The sequence below is a fragment of the Diadema antillarum genome, unplaced genomic scaffold (genome assembly GCF_040938485.1).
Source record: "Diadema antillarum isolate AM-2024a unplaced genomic scaffold, OU_Dant_1.0 seq00000326_RagTag, whole genome shotgun sequence".
Lineage (NCBI taxonomy): Eukaryota > Metazoa > Echinodermata > Echinoidea > Diadematoida > Diadematidae > Diadema > Diadema antillarum.
The window spans coordinates 312,994-333,812 of NW_027271344.1; the positions used below are offsets into that span (position 1 = coordinate 312,994).

Here is a 20,819-nt window from a genome sequence, read left to right on the forward strand (position 1 = left end):
ATACCCCTGGAAGGAATTGGTGAAAGCCAGAAAGAAATCCTGATAAAAATAGTGTGAAATGACAAATAAAAAAACTTCTTAATATTCTACCTAAAGTCTATAATTGTAATTTATATAACCAAAAAAAAAAAAAAAAGAGTCAGATTACGTGGCATATACAAATTGATTACGCTTGGTTTCAAATACCTGGAAACTGAAGCTATGAGTGATAAAAGAATCTTGAGTAATATGAAATTGACAAAAGTGTAATGGGTCTTCTTCTCTGACGGTTTCTTTTTTGAATGCGGTAGAACATGTCACAGAACAGCAACGAAGATTATCAATATCATATGATTGTTGTACAAGGTATTTGATCTACGACGATAACGGATTTAGGCTTCTTACCCCATTTTATACGCGGCTTCTATAATTGGATTATCATCGACGTGCTCGAATGAACAAGCTACAACAGCACAGAATGCTTCAACCCCCGAAGGACCAGACCAGGAAAATAAAGTATCATGGCCAGAGGATTTGAACCAGGGACCTCATGACTGAGGGTCTGTGGTTTTATCCACTAAGTCACGATGGCTCCTCGATGAGGTCCCAATTGAAATCGCATACATTCACGGAAATCTTACGGAAGAAAGGATTCCTCCTCCCTCCCTTTTCAACCAAAACCAATGAGGTTGATTGTCAAACTACATCGAAGCAATCGCCGCATCTCTTGCCCCCCCCCCCCCCTCCCCCATCCACCCGTCGAGATGCTGACAAGTAATAAATCGGGGGAGGGGGGGGGAGGGGAAAGAAAATGATTTTGAATCTATGCTATAATTCTACCGACGATGGGACCAGGAGCCACCACAGCAAAGCCTTCAAAGTCTGTTTCCGAAAGTCACTGCAAGGTGTGCGTCTGTCTGTGCGGAAAATCCGTTCATTGAAGTGTTTAAAAAAAAACAATCCTGGCGGGAAGATTATATCAAAGAAAATATCTATATAACTCTGCTTTTGAAAAACAAACAAACGGTGTTCTAATGAGTGATTTGATAATGACATTTAAGGTGGTGCTGCGTGGGATATTTCAATGTATGTACCAATAACAGACTACAAAATGATTGTAACTAGCAATCACTTTCACCAGTTGATTATATATACATATATGAAGAGTTTGTTCGCAAAAACCGATAAGTCCATATTTGCCAAATGGAGATATTTGCGATTAAAGGTCAAGAAAAATAAAGAGAATAATAACAAAATTTTGTTTCTTTTGACCATAACTTCAAAAATGTACCTTTATATGTAGTGACCAATATATCATTTAAAAGGTATCATTTTGTACTAAAAAATGGACTTATCGGTTTTTGCGAACTCTTCATATATATATACATTGTATGTACACACACACACACACACACACATGTGAATGATTCACTATTATTTTCATCCTTTCTATACAACATGTTATCATTGGATATTCTATGCAGAAGTTAACGCAAGAAGCAGCCTTTTCCTTTCTTCTCTTTAGCAAGAGTTTATACATTTACTACTGGCATTTGACAAAGAGGAACTTGCACTTGCACAAGTAGATGAGAATGGATCTAGTATGCATAAGTTATTTTCTTCAAATCTAAACAAGAGATGGTGTTACAAGCTACAAAAAAAGTATATGCCATTGACATATATACAACAACCTCTGCATGGAAACTTAATCTCGCCTTGAACATGCTATGAAAAAGTTGGGTGGAAACATGCTTTTTCACCTGAGTAAAATTTGTAATAAACTGAATTAAACTGAATATTTTTTTTTTATTTCATTAAAACCATTCATCTCCAGTAAAGGATAGGCACGTGGTTGAGAGAAGTGATGAATTTTCAGATTAGTTATGTTTTGTTACCTACAGAAAGTCTGATATATAATGCCATGTGGTTTTTGTGCAGACGTCAGTCGATCAGGCATATTAAGCTGTTAAAACCTACACTCTTCTATCAATCAAATCAGCGACTTGCAAGAGAGCACTTTTAGCTATGTGAAAAAAAAAAGACTGACATGTTGCACGATTTACCTATGTATTGCTGCTCTGTACTTAATTCATTTATGGATGAGGAGACTACTAGAGGTTATGACGTATGAGTGGACAACAATACCAAGAAAATATAAAGAAAATTCTACAAAAATCAATTTTTTATGACAATTACAAATTCCATCAACTTGATATTGACATATGTTTAAGGGTAGCAATTATTACCTCTGCTTTCTGAAAGCGGTTGGTCCATTGCTCTTTCATAATTCTAGAAAAGTGAATGTTTGTTGAATTTCCTTTATATTTTCTTTGTATTGTTGTCCACTCATACGTCATATCCTCTAGCAGTCTCCTCATCCAGCCGTTCCAACATCAAAACTTTAAAAATTCATAACTTTTGCATTGATTGTCCAATTTTCCTCAAACTTTCACTGATGTGTTCTACTAATGTTGCTGCTTTCACTCAATCCACATTGCTCTTTGGGTTTAACTTCCCTTTAACAGTTGCGTACATGCAGTAGTACCAATAACTGTTTTCTTAAATGTAGGAGGAATATGAGTACACTGTACTTGCAAAAGGATTGGTAGAAAGGTAGCAGATATTTTTGTATATACATTGTATAACATAGTACAAAATAATGCAATGAAGAAGTCATTTGCTTCTGTTAACGAAGAATGAGCTTTTATATTTTCAAAAATCAAATACAATTGTCATTTCATTTGCTGACGATTAATTACAACGTTCATACAATTACACATGTAAATGTACTTCTTCAATTCAAAATCAAGTCATCCTATCATATATGTTTACATTTCAGCATGTTTATTTACATCTTTCAATCAAATATTACTTGGCCTGCATGATATGAAGAACAAAACTCCCCTCTTGCTCTAGAAGAGCACCTTTCCAATAAACAATTTTAGTCTATATTGCAGCTGAGCACTTACACCATTCATTACCTGAATGTTTGAGCTGAAAACATAAGAGAAGTTTCTGAAACAAAAGTGAGAGGTTTACACTGATGAAAAGACAGACAGACAGACAGACAGACAGAGGGAAATAAACAAATCACCGCTCTTTGGACTTGGAACGAAAGGGGAGTATTTGGCAGCGGACAGAATGAAGTGATAAATAAAAGATATACACTATGCGGTAATGTGGCAGAACGAGTGTGCTTACATATACATGTAGACAAACCCTTTAAAATATGAAGACGATGATATAGATGTGTACATACATACATGGTTTGCCATGAATCGCATGGTAAAGCACTGTGCTCCATTAACATGTCAAATGCTTTGCTGCAATGTTCTAGTTTTCCATGGGAAAAAAAAAAATTCCAGCCTTTATCATGCCGATGAGGATGCTCACAAACTTATTTACCAAGTAATTCGAAAAAGACACAATTTCCTACTTGTCTATTTTGATTTTAAGTTTCATGAGTATAGACTTTGTTGATCAAATATCTAAAAAAATAAAAAAAACTGCAATGAAAAGAGATAGCCACAGTAACACAAAATACAAAGAGAATCAATAAATTGTACAAAGTAATTGTACGTAGAATACATAAGAACGTAATACAAATAATACCTATCATATCATGTGTTACAGATGCTTCTATCTCTCAGAAATGACCCTATGGTCTGTGTTGATAAGCTGGAGACATGCATCGACATAACATGGTTGTGAACAGGCATATACACAGTTATGTCCTGTGTCCACTACATGAACATTAGCATTCAAAATGCCAACTCAGTAATGATATACTTTATTCTCAAAAAATTGTCAATATGTCAAACTACAGCACACTTGACAGAATTTTAGATGTAGGCCTACTGATATGAAGATTTCTATTGATATTAAACTTGTGACGAGGAAATAATACTCTTTACTAATAACAAGTAATAATATGTTTGTTATGTACAAAGAATAGAATGGCTTCAGTTTGAATGTGACATACCCACATACATGGAATGATGGTATATCACAGAGAAATATATATAACTTGATATACAATTAGGACAAATGGCATTAAGTAGATATCATGCAACTAATCACTAGTATTGATGCTGAAAGTTCTTTTATATACAAATTTTATAGCGTTTTTTTTTTTCATTGGCGTCATTTGTGATAAATAACTCGTTGTAACTTGTTTTGAATGGATAATTATGAAGCAATCTACACCATGGCAGGATATATAAGATCTCTATTTACATGACTTATGTGAAAACAGCAATGCAATCAGAACATAATTCAAGTGACTTGCTATCACGTCAGTTTCACTTCCGGGTCTCATGCTGGCCAGGAGCCAAGACAATAAGATCAAAAAGATGGACTTGTGATCTGAACATATCCTTGAACCACAAAACAGACTTCTTTGTTGTTTTTGGTGAGTGTTTTCATACTTTTCAGAATAAGGTGGTAAAACAATTCAAGGTGGTTGAACAGGAACTGCAAAGAATTTGTTACCCCTTCTTTTTAATACTACCAAGTGTTCCCTACATTAACTACTAGGTGAGTAGTAACATTACTAATTGACGAATTAAGCTACAGGTACTTGGTGTACTATGCAATCTTAGTTGTCTTCAATTCTTACGGATAGCACAACTATTTTAATATGTTACACATAAACTATAAATGGTTCTATACATACTAGCTACAGATTAACAAGGATTTCAATTCCTAGAAGTGTGTATCCACATACATCTCAAAGTCACCATTCAATTCTGTTCTTTTTTTGAATTACAAGCACCAAATATATACATGGTTGACAAAATCTCCTTTTGTTAACAATTTAATCATTAACAAATGAACTACCTTATACCTTAGGGTAACTACTACACCAACACTTTTATATCTTCTTTAAGTAAAAATGATGTACATGGCAATGTAAATAGATATCTCAATATACCAAGTTAAATTCATATATGTCAGTTTCCACTCTGGAGATGCAATGTTTCTCAAGTCAGTATACATTTATCAATTCCAGCATATAGAAAAGTCACGTGTTTGGAGCAGTAGAATGCTTTATTTCAAAGATCTGATTCCTAGGTCATAAAGTAGCCTCTTGGTATTACCTTTGCCCTCCAAATTGATGATTTGGACTATGTTTATATTGATTTGTTGCACAATCCAGTAACACTGAGCTCTACATACTTTAACATTTGGTATTCAATATTTGGTATTCAACAGTTTTACGATGAATCAAATATTCAACAGTCTCAAAAATGAATGATGCTATGTACATTCAAAGACAATCAAAAGGTCCTCCATAAATCAGTCAGAATGACAATCAATTCTTCAAAAATCTTGACACCTAATGGAAAGTGGCAAGAGTGTGGAAACTCTAACACTATCACTATATCCAGTCCATGTGCGGGAAGTCAAAATCTGCACTTTTATCCATCAATATACTTCACAATCTACTCTTGAAATGAGTAGTAACAATGTTGGCTCAGCAGAGATTAATGGATGCAACCAGTGCAAATAAAGTATACACTGGCTCTGACTTGTATAGAGCAGTTATTATACCCATTGACATGCTGCTGTTGTTTCATATGCTACCAACAACATACTTTATAACTTTCTTTCTTTTTTTTTTACCTGGTAGTATGTTTGCACTCGTATCAACGCAGAGAACCATGTAATCAAAGCGTATGTGACAGTGCTGTATGCACTGCACAGGCATCATAAGAGATGAGTGGAATACATAGAGATCTTTTCTTGTCACACATCAGTGTATAAAACAAGACCAGAGAGGGAGCCCTTTCTAATGAATGGATCCTGACACCTTGCAAGTCACAGTAGACTAAACTGTTGAAACTATGGTCAAGTTTTGGCTGTAATTATCCTACAGACAGGCCAAACATGATTACAAAGATGCAAAACATAGTGGTCTGGTAACATTTCTAATTCCATATTGTTCCTCAAAGGAATGATGTATTACTTTGTCATTAATGTGAGCACTGCAGATACAATGTAGGAGCATCAGGAAAGGTGGATCTACGGAAAACAGTTCAAAATAGTCATGGTATTGAAGCAAAAATGAGAAATATGTCATAAATTTTGCTTTTTTGTTGTTTGTTTTAATAATAGAAAACAAAATAGTATTTGATGAATAATACCGCCCTGCAGTAACATCGTAACTCGTAAAGGATGTGAAGTCCTATGAGAAAATCACACCAGTTTCATGCAGGCAAGGTGGAACTCTGCATGTGAGAGTGAGTGAGTGCCTGGGAGGTGTAGGCACTTGTGTATATTTATCTTTATATACATCTTTAGATGTAGAGTATGTATCCATGGACTGTTATACTTGATCATCACTCTGTCCAGCAAAATGTTTGTCTCGACAATGTGAAATTGTATTTGACGAGTACTAGGGATAAATGTGGCTGTGTGTGAATAGAGTCCATTGCATTCTATATTAAATACTAGTATCAAAGGTCATGGTATCATGAGAAACGAAAAATCTGCCATGCAGTCAATGCTTAAGGATACAAAAATATTTACGCAAAGTATGTGCACGTGTGCATGTGTACTCACATTTGTGTGAAAGTGCTTTATGTACCTGTGTAAATCCAATTAAATATTGCTCCTATGTGCCTGTCACAGGATATATTAGAATATGTGACTTTGTCTTTATTGGTGAGACAAAGTGACCGCTGTCCCTGATTGCAGATCACCACCTTCTTCTGCTGGCATGGCCAACCACACTGGACGAGAGTGACCGTCCTTACTGCTTCCGTAGGATGTTCTTTGCCCTCTTGTCGGCATTCGTTATTCTGACTTCATTGGATTCGGCCTGGATGGACATGACAAGAATAAAGAACAAGAAAGAAAAGCGTCAGTAACTCTGAACATATCAGTCTGGATTTACATCCATTATAATCTTTTTAACACGATCCCGAACAGAATTAGAAAATGATGAATTCGGTGACAGCATTAAAAGTGGAACATAAGGGGAAAAAATGACAATGAAAGAGAAACACATAGTTTTTGTGCCATCAGCACACATCATTGTATAGTACACTCCCGTTATAACGAACATGGTTATAACGAAATTCCGGTTACAACAAAGTAAAAATTTGAGCGGCAAAATTATCCACTCTATGTATTCTTATTGTTGTTTGTTTGGTTACAGCGAAATTTCAATATATAACAAAAGAAAACGGCCAGTCCCAAGGACTTTATTATAACGGGAGTCCACTGTACATGGAGGGAGGTTTGTAGAGTCTTGATAACACATCAATGTCATTCATACAGAGGAAAGACGACATAACATGGCTACCGTTGTTCAGTCTCAAAAAAAGGAACATGTCAAGAATGGCGAGAGTTGCGTTGCACTGGACAAATCTAACAAGGATCACATCTGATCTTACTGGTAACAAAAACATTTCTCCTTTATTGAACAAACTAAAGCTGGCCACAGAGGTGTCTCACTTTCTTTCTTTTTTTAAGCTCATTCATTTGAAGGAAAAAAAACAAAAAAGAATGAGAATTGTCAATATGCAAATCAGTTGCGACTTATCATACATGATACCTACTAATGGGAGAGAGGGCAAAACTGAGTATTCAACAAAAGAAACACAAAAAATGAAACAACATAAGAAATTGACATTGATATTTCTGATCTTCTGTACGAATCAAAATTAAGATCACAAACTGGTAACATGTACACAGTAACAGCATACACATATGTTACATATATTTACAGAGCAAGACATCCATGCAGTAGACAAAAGACATATATAGCACTTTAACAACATGCAACAACAGCTTTCATTGCAATATGGTTTTCCAATTCATTGATAAACCACAAATTTTTGTGGTTTGGTGATTTCTTCCTTCGTTCCAAATATACACAAGGAATTCATCTCTTTGAATCAGCTGTTCAGAACAAAATGATTTCCAAATAACATTATCAGAAAAAAACAGAAGAAATGGGCAAATGGTATGAATGTCAAGAAGGCATTAAACATGTATCCTATGGCATCTCAACATGGTTGTTTTAGTCATATTAACACAAGTTGCTTGCGTATAATGATATAACTTCTAATTTAACTACCACTGGAATAAAAACATACTTTGCTGAAATTAGCCTCTAATCCTTGTCAGTGATATCATGGATAATGCTTGAGTTTGTGATATATTTGATATACATAAAACACACACACACGCAAATACACTCATATCACACACAAACATATATACATATACAGTGTATATTAGCAAATCAGAAAGATATCTCTTGAGAAAGTGTGAAGTTAAAGACAATACATAAACACATATTGCATAAACAGAGTGAATATTGAAATGGTTCAATGTACACAGAGTAACTTCTTCAGCGTTATCACTGATCTTTTGAAAATCATTGCCATTAAAGGGACTGTACAGTACTGGTTGAGGTGGGGATTCAGGTTTATAACATTAATAAGTGAGATAAGGAGAAACCTCTTATGAAATATGAAAGAGCATGTAATTTTAAGAAGGAGTCAATGTTTATTTGATGAAAATTGGTTTTCAAATGGCTGAGATATCCAAAAAAGTAATAATAATAAAAGGCGACAGGCCACGCCTTTTATTAGGATATCTTTGTTTTGCCTTGTTTTTGGATATCTCAGCCATGTCAAAACCGATTTTCATCACATAAACTTTTGATACCCCTTAGAATTGCATGCTCTTTGACATCTCATAGAGTGGTTTCTGAATATCTCGCAAAATGTTAAAGCTAAATCCTCACTCCAACCAGAACTGTACACACCCTTTAAATTACACCACCACTGTCAAAATCCCAATTTTACATCTGGTTTAAGGGGCTTTTGGGGGTGAGAAATCAATATTTTACAGTCCTGTAAATGTCAAAGAAACACTTTTAAACCACTCGCAAAGTGTCAATTCACAAGTCCATATATACCTCTCATGAGATTTGATCAATCATGCTTAAAATTTGATGGGATGTGTTGCTTTGGGGGTTTCACAGCAAACTGACAGAATATGCATATTCTTTATTGGAGCAAGATTCCTCATAACTGCAACAGAAAGCTGAAAACTACGTTATCGTACGTTTACACCATGTTCCCGGCGGCCACCGCAGCCCCCGTTTGCCCGAAAATGTAGTGCGCCATGGGAAGATGGGATATTCTGTTTTTTCCCCTCCATATTCCTCAGGCTTGTTCATTCCAGTCTTACATACTTACAATGAACATGTACAGAAGATGTTTTCACAGCATCTGGTCAGGCTAGACTACATGATATTTTCCATCACATTGCACTATGGGCTGCCTCTAAGTTTTGTCACGTTTTGTTGTGTTCACCTCGTTTTATTATGGCCTACAAGGTTTCCCATTAGTAGCAACACTGGTGGTCTGAAATGTGACTGCTGTAGTCGCAGGGAACATGGTTTAAATGCAGCATAAAGTAAGTCCACAACTCAACTAAAACTTGTCGTTTGGTCCTAAGCTTGTAAAATTACCCAATACAACAAAGCAAGACAAAGGCAAAGAACAACAACACCAAAGAACAATCCTCATACCTGCACTACGGACCAGTAAACAGACTTTTCAAAACCACTTCTCCTTTTCCTCAAAGGTAAATGGTAATATAAAACAACCAAATTATGGTTACACAGAACTTAAATTAAAATACATCACTAGCATACCTCAGAAACACAAATTAATTGTGTGCAATGCTGAATATCTGCAGATTTTGAAATTTAGTATACCTGGAAAGGCAAGTATCTATCTGTGAATTTATTAGATCGCTATAAATATATCGTCGTTCGTTTGCAAGAATGATGCGAATACACATGATTTAAGGAAGGTGTGTGCGGGAGAATGATGCAAACGCTGGCCAGGTCCATTTTAAGTATAACACATGCTTTGCATGTGTTCGCGTTATTCTCCCGGATACAACTTCCTTGAATCGCATGCCTTCACGTTGTTCTCCTAGGCACAGGACAATACAAAGCTTTGAATAATTACATATAGTACTGTTGGGTCTGTGTTAAAGCAATAAAGGCTACCATTACTTTTCCCAAATACAGCATCTATCATTAACAAAGATTATAATATATCATCTACGAATAAAACATAATTATAATCATCAGGGAATTCAAAAGTACACATCCACAAATATCTTATGACGGGGAAAATAATAAAGTTTCAGAAAGAGAGATGGAAGTTTCACTAGATACATTCCGACAAAAAGAATGGAATTCAAAGTCAAACAGAAAATATAACACACACATAGCACATTATACGGTGCTTCTAATCTCTACAACAATAACATAAAGAAAGTTAAAATGCAATGTTCTTGTTGTCACTTATCTGTGCTGTCTCTTGCACTGGTCTCGATCCAGGAATAGCTGGAAGCTTTTCCTTCGTGAATGCTTTAATTGAACTTCCCTAAGCATGCCATGACTCTCTCTCTCTCTTCCACTCTCTTTCTTTTTCTCTCTCTCTTTCTGTCTGTCTCTCTCTCTCTGTCTCAGCTATATCATCATGAAATATTGGCTTGCCATAACACAATAAGTAGAAACAAAGTAATTAATTCTGAATGGTACAGATTGAGGGACCGGCATATAACATGCCATCAAGGTTATAAACAAACATATTGTTAAAGTGTTTTGTGACACAAATTTAAGATTGCAGTCCAGTAGAGTCTATGTATATCAAACCTACAAGGATATAATATACCAGCTGAGTGTAAGTAAACTGATAGGTGTAGTAATATATGTATGCACTTGTTCATAACATTTTTGTACTTGGTATCCAAAAAAGTATAGAATTCCAAAAATGCACAACTTTACAAAACAAGACAGAAAAGACTTTTAAAAAATGCATCAGTTTGACATAGTCATACTGTCAAGTTCAGCAAAGTGTGCTGCTAGTATTTTTAAAGTACATAATTTTATTTGACAGCTGCCAGAACAAGGAATCAGAAAGACTTCCGTGAGCCTGCCAGTCACTTTCAAACAGCAGTGTGGGTGAAGGTGGATTATGTAGTTGGGATCTGGCTTGAGCTCAGCCTCATCTTCCAAGGACTTTTAAGTTTTGGTTAAAAAACTACATCCCTGGCCTTTTTTTTTCCTTTTATTTTTTCTTGTTGTTTTCGATCTCATGGACTGCATCAAATTTCAGTGTAAATATTCCTATGCAAAGGAAAGAGTACATATGCTATATTTGTAATAATATGATTTGGAAATGGTTGGACTGCTCTTCCCTACGAAACTAGAAAAATGTTGCACACCCAGGTAGGTGCAGCTTGCAAACTGCAACACGCTTCCCCCGATGTCTCTCACGTTGATGTTGTGGGTGTCATGCACTGACTGACACACACAGCCAGGTTAGCAGTTCCTTGGTTCCCTTGATAAACTTTGCAATCACAAACTTCAAGTTGATAACACACAGTGTTTTATACACATTATCATCAAATGAGTTATCATTTTGAAAGCATGCTGACTGTAAGAAGTTTACTTTTTTCATGACAATGGCACACACTTTTTTGTTGTTAAATAATCACATCATTTCTGGTTGACTCTGGACTTCAATTGTTATTGCTGCTTTATTTCAACATAAGCATGTCATCTACTAACCCCTGCAGGATACATTCATCATTGTACTGAGTTGAACATAAACTTTTGTCTAACCTTTGGGTAAGTCTACTAGGGCAATATTTGTGGCTAATGATCGTTATTTCAACAAAACATTGATCAGATCAGTCAATATTGAATCAACATGAGCTGACATTTTGCAGACCCGAGTGCGAGTGCATCACACAAAAATATTTGCCTGATATGAACGTGATGACGTTATGGAATGTCGTAAGCTGCTGCTGGTCAACAACTTGTGTCAGCCTCTTGGGCATGCTGCTACCAGCCACAATTTGGGCAAGTGGCGACAATAATGTCAAGAATGGTTTTGCAAAAGTCTACTCATATCGTCATCAGTGATAACAAGCGCTGCAATTGTCATATTTTTAGTTCTAGATGGCCTGTTTTCTGCTCAAGAGCCCCCACTGATACCTGGCAAAATAAGATCTTGGCTTAACCAAGCATGTTTTGGCCATGCTGACAGAAGGGTGAAGAACTAAAAGATTGCTATCCAAGTCTCTAGACATTTGCTATCTTGATGCCATTGTCCCATGTCAGATCTCACATCGGAGAAGACTTGCACGTGGTGTGTGCATGGGATACAACTACAGACAATTAGGTGGGACTATTCCAATCAAGTCACTGCAGCCTGTCATATCGTCAGCAGAGAACCAGTTCTAGGGCGTTGACGCAATTTTGAGGGGGATTGAATTATTTTTATCACGTTGTAGAGCTTGATCTCCTCTACATTATGGTGTCAATCTTAAATTCTTTTCATTTTCAGCAAAATGTTAAAAGTAAAAAACAAGGGCCTATTTTACCCAATAATTTGAACTATGCTTATAAATCTATCGCCATTAAATCAAGTAAACTTTTTATGTCATGAAAACTGATTTTTTTTTTTCAATAATTTATTTATGTTCAATCTTAGAATGCCATAGTGCCCTTCTGGTTTTCAGCTGACGATATGATATGCTCACAGCAGGTTTCATGGAGAAGTACGAGGAAAACAAAAACAATCACAAAATAAAAACCCTTCCATAAGCACACAAACTGGGGGGGGGGGGGGTGGGTAAGGGGTATAAAAGCTGGAACATAAGACTTGTGTCAAATAAAACCTCGTTTGCATTTATTTACGTTCTCTTCCACTCCATTCGTTCGTTGGAGAAATCAGTTCTGACACACATCTACCATAAATATTGTAATTGTATAGCTGTGGTATATCACAAAAAGAAAGTCAATAATGAGTTTATATGTGTGTATCCTACATGCTCTTTTCTACGGCTAATTTCCAAGTACTGGTACTTTCTACAGTGCAACTGGTCATTATGAAGCTGTTTACACACACACACACAAAAAAAATCAAATGGACGAAGGAATGCTTCAAAGGTGGAATGACTACTGAAATTTTAGATCTGAGATAGCAGCAGTTGTAACATCAATTTTTGAAAGTTTTTTTTTTTCAATTTCATAAAATGTCTACACTGTTGTGAAAGAATGCGGCTGGCAACAACAACATGGTAAGTATCCATTTACCTTGTAAACTTATTTCTACTTCTTCTACATCAGGGTTGTACAGTTTTAAACCATGCAACCCATATGTTGAATTTTGCTCACATGAATACATCAGCATAATGTAAATTTCTTGAAAACATTGAAAGATTCCCCTTGAAATATTATTCATTTGTCTCTTACGAAAACCTTACCCCTACTTTCCAAAATGATGCATAGTCTTCTTGGTTTACATATGAGTAAACATTAAATGATGTGAAAACAGACTCACATTCCAAAAGGTAAATTCAGCCAGTATCCAGGAGTACTGATGTATATTTATTAACTTGAATCCCAGAATATCAAACTCCTGTTCATTTGATATTTCTTCTTTTTTTTCTTGTTTGTGTTTGAATGTACAGCTTACTTCTTGTGGGAAAATGGCTTATCTTGAAATGCAGCCAGTGGGGGAAAAAAAAAACCAGATTTGTCAAACCAATATTACATAATTACCTAGAATATATTGTTTTCATCACTATACATATCTTAGCATTTACAAATACAATATTTCAACATGCATTTATACATCTAAATCTCCTACATACAAACATCAATAGGATGATAGTAACTCACAATAACACCAAATAATTCAATTATATAAAGACATTTATATATTCCACAACTGTAATTCAACATACATATACAAAGCTTTGTGGTTAACAGCATTTGTCTATGCTCGACTATGGTTACACATTCACAATTATTACAAAGTATGGAATCAAATATCACTGTCCATTGCTATGATGAAAGACTGAAATCAAATTTCATACGATATCTCTATTTCTATAAAGGCTGGACTATATATTGCAGAATTTAACATGAGTTGACTCCCAGATATGTTAATTCAATTATATCATGATAAGAAACAAGAAAATGAAGACTGCACACAATTTTTTCTTTTTTTAACACATAGAGCTATGACTTTAGTCAAAAGTAAAAATATTTGCTCACCATACTACATGACATACCCCGTACTTTACAACATATAGTTAACCTGCTGCAGGGCATATTGTTGCCGTGTTTAATCATCAAAATTTAGTGTGGATTACAAGACACGTTCAGCTATCTACAATATCAACACTCGCAGTAACCACCTATTTCTTGCGTTGCAATGTTCCACAGTAACAAGCAGAAAGCATTTAAAATTCACCATAATTGGAATATGACATTGAGCACTAGGTTTGTATAGCAGTTTGAGTATGCCAAGAAAGTATGACGAAGGACACCAAACTAAAGAATTTTTAACGAGTAATGAAGATATTTGAGGACTAATGCATATTTTCTGAATCTTTTCATACATGCGAAATGTAATTTCACAGAGGATACCAGGACATACTGAATATGTGTCTACTGAAAAACACTGAACACAGCTATATAGGGACATATGCAACATGGTTTTGACACATTTACATATATGCAGAATCATGGGTGAGGTGCTGAGTTTTTTAAATGAATTTTTCACTTTTCTTTCCAGATTTTAGGATAGCACACAGCGGTCTGCAATGAATGAACTCATAAATAATGAATACACAGGAATGATCGTTATTTGCTCATCACCTTAAAAATAGCACTACCAGTAGGGGAACATTATTATAAGTTACATAATTATTAGCATGGTGTTCTTCAAGTCCCATGCCACCAAACTGCTTTTGTTGAGAAGATGGTTACGTGCAAACATCTGGCATTATTATTAATGGAATAGGTAGGGCAGTTCTTTTGTAGAGTTCATTCATTGTCAGGGCTATACAATATAATGTATGATATATAAACACACACACCAACACTCACACACATACACACATAAACATACACATGTATGTGAATATAGACACACACAATGCAGTAAATAACAATATACATGGGGATGCACATTTGCATATAATATACACGGAAATGGACTGAGATGAAAATGTGAAGAGATAAAAAATCATGTTTTTGTGCTCCGCTCTGTCCAAAACATCAGGTAAAACAAATATCTGGCATGTTTTGTCGCATATTTCTGTGTCATATTTTGAAATGCTTTAATTTCAATTTTTCTGTAGGATGGTAGTAGCTCGCTTGTTGGCCAAATCAATTCGGGCGTCATTAAGAGATGCCTGTAGACAAGGGGGAAATGGGAGAGTCACACAAAAGATGGAAGGTTAGGTTAGGTTAGGTTAGGTTAGGTTAGGTGAGGTGAGGTTATGTTAGGTGAGGTTAGGTTTGGTTTGGTAAGGGTGATGACAAGTGAAGAGGGGGGGGGGGGGGGAATGGGACGTGGGGTGAGAGGTCAGATTGCATAAGAGTAGTGTTAAGGTGGACCATAGTAAGATGACAGATGGAGGGGACAAAGGAGAGAAAACAAAAACAACAAGTAGAACAAGAAGGATTGGACATACATGTGTGAGTATACAAGCAATGCTAATACTGAGTATTATAAAGTAGCTCGTAATAAAAAAAACCACAAACAGTATAACCTGATAACATCTATCAAAAGCAGAACATGATTTATTGTTTTGAATATACGTATGCACCTAAAATGTGTGTATGCAGTTTTAAAAAAAAAAATCACTTAAAAGATGAACTTCGAACTTTTTAATTACCAAGTTTTGTTCACCCCCTCCCCCCCCCCAAAAAAAAAAGAATGACAATAATATCCCTCCTGCCAATAAAAAGGGGGGGGGGAGAAATTAGAAAAGGATTGATAAAGCAAATTAAAAAAAAAAAAAAGCTTTAGAATGGTGGGGTAGAAATGAACTTGGACTGTAGCCAGGTTTAGTTAGTTTTGTTTTCTTTCTGTTTTGCTTTGATTGCAATATCCCTTGTTCTTAGAAGCTATGCAGTTTAAAATCTCTCCAAATGTATCCACTTGACTCTGTATTGCTGATAAAATGGTAGTTTCCTCACAAAACCAATGATCACTGAGTTGGTCTATATGAGGGAAAAATCACCAAAGGAGAGGACTTTTGTGGCATGCATCGGTTGCATACGCAACATTAGAGCTTTTTGTTTTATCTCTGTTAACTTGGAAGGGAATTTGATTTGGCCCTAAATCCAAGACCATCTTCTCAAACTATTAAGTTCTATTCAATATCACTTATTCCAATGGGGTTTAAATCACCCAAATTACATATCATTTTAAGGCTGATACTCGTGTTTAAAATTTGACATACCACTACCAGTGCACTGAAGATCTTATCTGGCAAAATTTTGTGATTTTGTGATGCAACGTCACATAAGACTTCTGCTATGGAGTAAGACGCAATATCTAAAAGTTGCAGTGCTGCTGCATCACTGGTGTAATATCAAACTTTAAGACATTTTGTGAAGGAATGTTGTTGTGACTGGGGGTACAAACATGTATGTACTAGATTACAACGAACAAAGAAACAAGTACTTGACTGTCTTTACCGCATACAAAAGTTTTCTCATTATGAGTTTATAGTTGATAAAGTTGCGAGCTTCTCACATATATGGCAAGCCACAAAATAAACATTGTGATAGATGGACAGATCAGTTATGTTAGTCATAAATACATTACGAGCAACACTGACACAAATGTACTAAAAGTTGGCACTAGTTCTTTGTTCAATAAGAAATGACATCCAAAGACACCCATACACATAAACACACAGCATGGCTAGTTTGCTAAATAATAACAATAATTAAAAAAAAAACACAACTAATCCATGTTCTTGGACATTATAGATATCAAACACAAAATCAATGTCATGCACTGATTTTCCATAGCACAAACTTGCTAATCTTACAAATCTTACATTTACATCCATAAAATGAAAGCACAAGCAGAATAAATGTTTCCATGTGCATATTCAGCATAAATGTACAGTATGTCAGCATGCATACAGCTTTGATTAATGCAAACACATATTCAGAGCTTTGACTAGAAGGTAGTTACTATCAGAGAGGAAAGCGTATACATTATTGACGAGATGAAGTTTAAAAGAAAGTCTACAATGGATCATACTGAAGCCCTGTAAAATATTGAAGAACACAGAACCTGTATCATACCGTGATGTAAACAAGCAAATATGTGCCTTTACATTTTTAACTATGATTAAATCAAGTCCAGTCCCATCCTACATTGTTTAACTCAACTTTACCAAAGAATTTGACTTTTAAAATTTAGTTCTTCAAATACAGATCAATATAACAGGACAATTTAACTTCTTTGATATCAGTTCAGAAATATAGAAAGAATAGTCATCTTGGGAAAGCATACTACTCCTGATAGGACACTGGTAATGGCTTCATGATCTTCAAGAACTTAAATCGTTCACGAGATTCAATATTATTTCCATTTAGAAATAAAACAGCCCTTTTACAACACGGGATATAGTCATAATAACCTATGGCATCTATTTTCAGGAAAACTACCTCCCTTATACCCCCTTTTTCTTGTTTATAAGTGTGGCAAAGTCAGTGTTGTTATGGGGTCAAAGCAAACTTAAGTGTCAGATTATTTGAGGAGCTTGCTAGCGCGACTATTGGCAGCAGCGAGGCGGTCCACATTGGAGGTGCCCTGTGGATGTTGGCAGTATGAGATGCGGAGTGAGGCAGGGTCAAAGGTGAAGGGGCATAGGAAAGTGGTGTGAATAGTGGAAAGGGTGAACAGATGAAAAAGGGTGAGATGAGATAAAAAAAAGCAAATGACAGAAAACAAACAAATGAGTGTCTTCGTGAATATGATAACATGACTAAAGAGAAATAAGAAAAAGCAAAACATCAAATGTCACATTTCATGATGCAAAAATATAAAGACTGTTTTGTATTAAAAAAAAAATGACCAAGTAAACACTAGAACATGCCATCCAGGCTGAGATGACACGCTTGTAAAACTTGTCAATTAATATGAGCACCACCACCACCACCAAAAAAAAAAAGAGAATCAATCACAAAAGTAAGGTAAAAAAGATCAGAAGCAAAATCTAAAGAAAACCATTCAAAAGTAATGTCACATATTCATCAGTGATAAAAAACTTATCAAATCATCATACAGTACATATTCACTCTCTTGCAAATATTCACATTCAACAATCAACACGTAGACAATAAATTATCTTAGGGCTTTCACAGATTTCGTACGATGTTTTCTGCAATTTTTGTTGGGCAAAGATAAAGGACCTGTTGTACATATGTGACCCGCTACAACAAAAGGATCCAAAAGTCGGGGGAGGACAGTTTTCTGAAAATGGCATGACATTATTCCCTTACTCTTCTACTTTAAATTCATATATAGCACAACTCATAAAAGTACTCTGTTGTGGAGATATCGATGATTTTATTAGCACATGTCAAGTGGTCGAGGAAATTAGAGTTTCGAGAAAAAGGCCTTCAAAGTTTTCCTTCCGACGCTATCATGATCAAGGGGAGGTGAGACAGTTTTCATCGCTTGACAATAGAAGGCATGCTCCTAGCGACCTCCGCGATGTTCATTCAAGCTTAGCACCAGCAGTCTACCCATGACCAATCAGTAATCAGGACGCCACACACTGACCAATAAGATCATTCCCTTGTTGCTAGGGGCGGAGTCTATCTGCGGCGCTAAATCCAAATCTTCAGACACGTTTCTGTTACGTTGAAAGTCGGAAAATCATGGCTCAGAAAAATGCTGATTTCTTGCCTTTCCTTTGATCATTTAGCTTCGAAATTTCGGCAGATGATAGACAAAACATTAGACTACAAAATTATGCCAAAAACAGAAATCCGGTTGTTTTGACCAATTTTCATGACGTGACTTCAAACTCGATTTTCTCGGCTCAGCCATCAGCAACTTTAGGATCCTTTTGTTGTAGCGGGTCACATATGTACAGCAATAAAACTTTCACATGGTCATTGCAAAGCAGTTTAAAGTTTTATGAACTGAACAGACTCTGTCTGTCTGTCTGTCTGTCTCTCTCTCTCTCTCTCTCTTTTATATAGATAGATATATCATGCAGAAATTGGTACCCTCGGATACCAACTAAGACTTTGCCATTTAATTGAAATCTTTTTTTTTTCTTCTTTGCACTGTACCCTGGGTTACCAAAGAATGAGTGAAAGTAAGTTTTAGCACTTTATGCAAGATGTTGATTACTTTATCCAATAATTTACAAAAACAATCTATGAATTAATTTCTAATTATGGATCAATAAATCCTGTAATTTGATATTTTCTGATTATGGTCCCAAACAGTATGACACTAATGCCCTGCTGTTTAAATGCATGTGCAACTAAGAAGTGCCGTTTAGCAGCAGCACCACCAATACACTGCACTATGCATTATTAGTCCACAGACAGAAAAAAAAAGTAATCATGGGCTGAGTTTGCGGATTAAAATCATACTTGGAAAACTTATACAAAAGTGCATTTTGATTATCATATTTACATTCAACACGTCATAACAGGGATGAACTGCAATGGGCATCATTACTGCCTATTGCTAGAATTTGGCTGCTATGATAGCGGTGTCTAACGGTACATCTCCACAACATGAGATGGCACTACACAATGCCGAATATCAGGGTGTGACCATTCCCCGGGTTATGGCAAGCAGAATCATTTACAAAGAGAAAACCATACCATCATGATCCCTGCATAGTGACTTTTTAATTCAATTTGTGTATTAAACCTAGAGTTGGCAAATGGAAAAATCTTGCATGATTATCACCTGTTCCTCCTATAATGTACCATCTCATCCTCCATCTCCATAAATGAAGACTCCCACTGAAAACTAATCTCATTTGTGCATCTTTGTGATTTGGGCTATGTGCACAATTTCATAAAATAGACCCTACACAGAGCATTTGTTGGTAACTTTTTACCACTGGAGTTCTTTGCACTATGGTCTTTAAACTCTGTGTACTTGCAAAAATTGATAAACATATTGATAACATACAAAAAGATTCATATGACAGCGTTTCTTTCAAAACATCCAAATATATGTGCAATAAGATGTCGCTGCTGTCAAATGGAGGTTTGACTTTTCCTGACCTAATTCACGCTTGAACATGTGTGCATGTGCGTGTACTTCATGAGCAGTGTTATATTTTGTGTGTACAAATTTTGAAACGATAACAGTTAAAAAATGTCATATTATTCAACATGCAATTGTGATATTGAACGGTGCAAGACAATAAAAAAATGACTTTAAAAATGAAATTACAGATAGCCTACATGTGCATTAAGATGCCTTAGGGGAGAACATACAAGTTTGATTAAGCAGTTACTTTCAGTGCCCAAGGGGTAACAAAACAACAAACTTGCAGGCTACATATTTCCCAAAGTGTCACTTCTTTAGATGTTTAAGACAAGACTGTAATGATGAAGAGAGTGTCTCAATCTCACCTAAAGTGTGTAGGTGCAGACATAATACATGAAAGCTGCAACAAGTTTTTTTGTTTGCCACACTGGTAAAGAGACTTGATTTACAACATCCCTGACTCTGGGTTATGTGTTTGTTAACTTATTTGCTTTTTGTATTTTTTTAACGGGAAAGGGCAAGTGCTAGTAACTCATCTACATTTTTGGCTTATTTGGTAATTAAGTTGAATTTGTTACACTTTTTTTTTTGGGGGGGGGGAGGGAGGAAATTTGGTTTAGACCACAGACCCCTGGAAGTCAACCCTCAGTAAAGATCTTGAATTAAAGAGATGCAGAAATAGTATGCAAACCAACCATCCAGTGAACAAACAAGTTG

At 35.7% G+C, this 20,819-nt stretch overlaps 1 protein-coding gene across 4 annotated transcripts in view; it reads right to left on the minus strand.

Annotated features, from left to right (window-relative positions):
• Positions 1–6,476: 6,476 nt before the first annotated feature.
• Positions 6,477–20,819, minus strand: part of LOC139730650 (synaptosomal-associated protein 25-like) — an 82,230-nt gene continuing 67,887 nt past the window's right edge. For 2 of the 4 annotated variants that reach the window (XM_071641510.1, XM_071641509.1), the window contains exon 7: positions 6,477–6,802. In XM_071641510.1, the coding sequence (XP_071497611.1) occupies positions 6,734–6,802 (69 nt within the window). In that variant the 3' untranslated portion in view covers positions 6,477–6,733. Of the gene's footprint in view, positions 6,803–17,473; positions 17,664–20,819 lie in introns of those variants that run through there. The other 2 variants (XM_071641512.1, XM_071641511.1) reach the window with 2 other exon arrangements.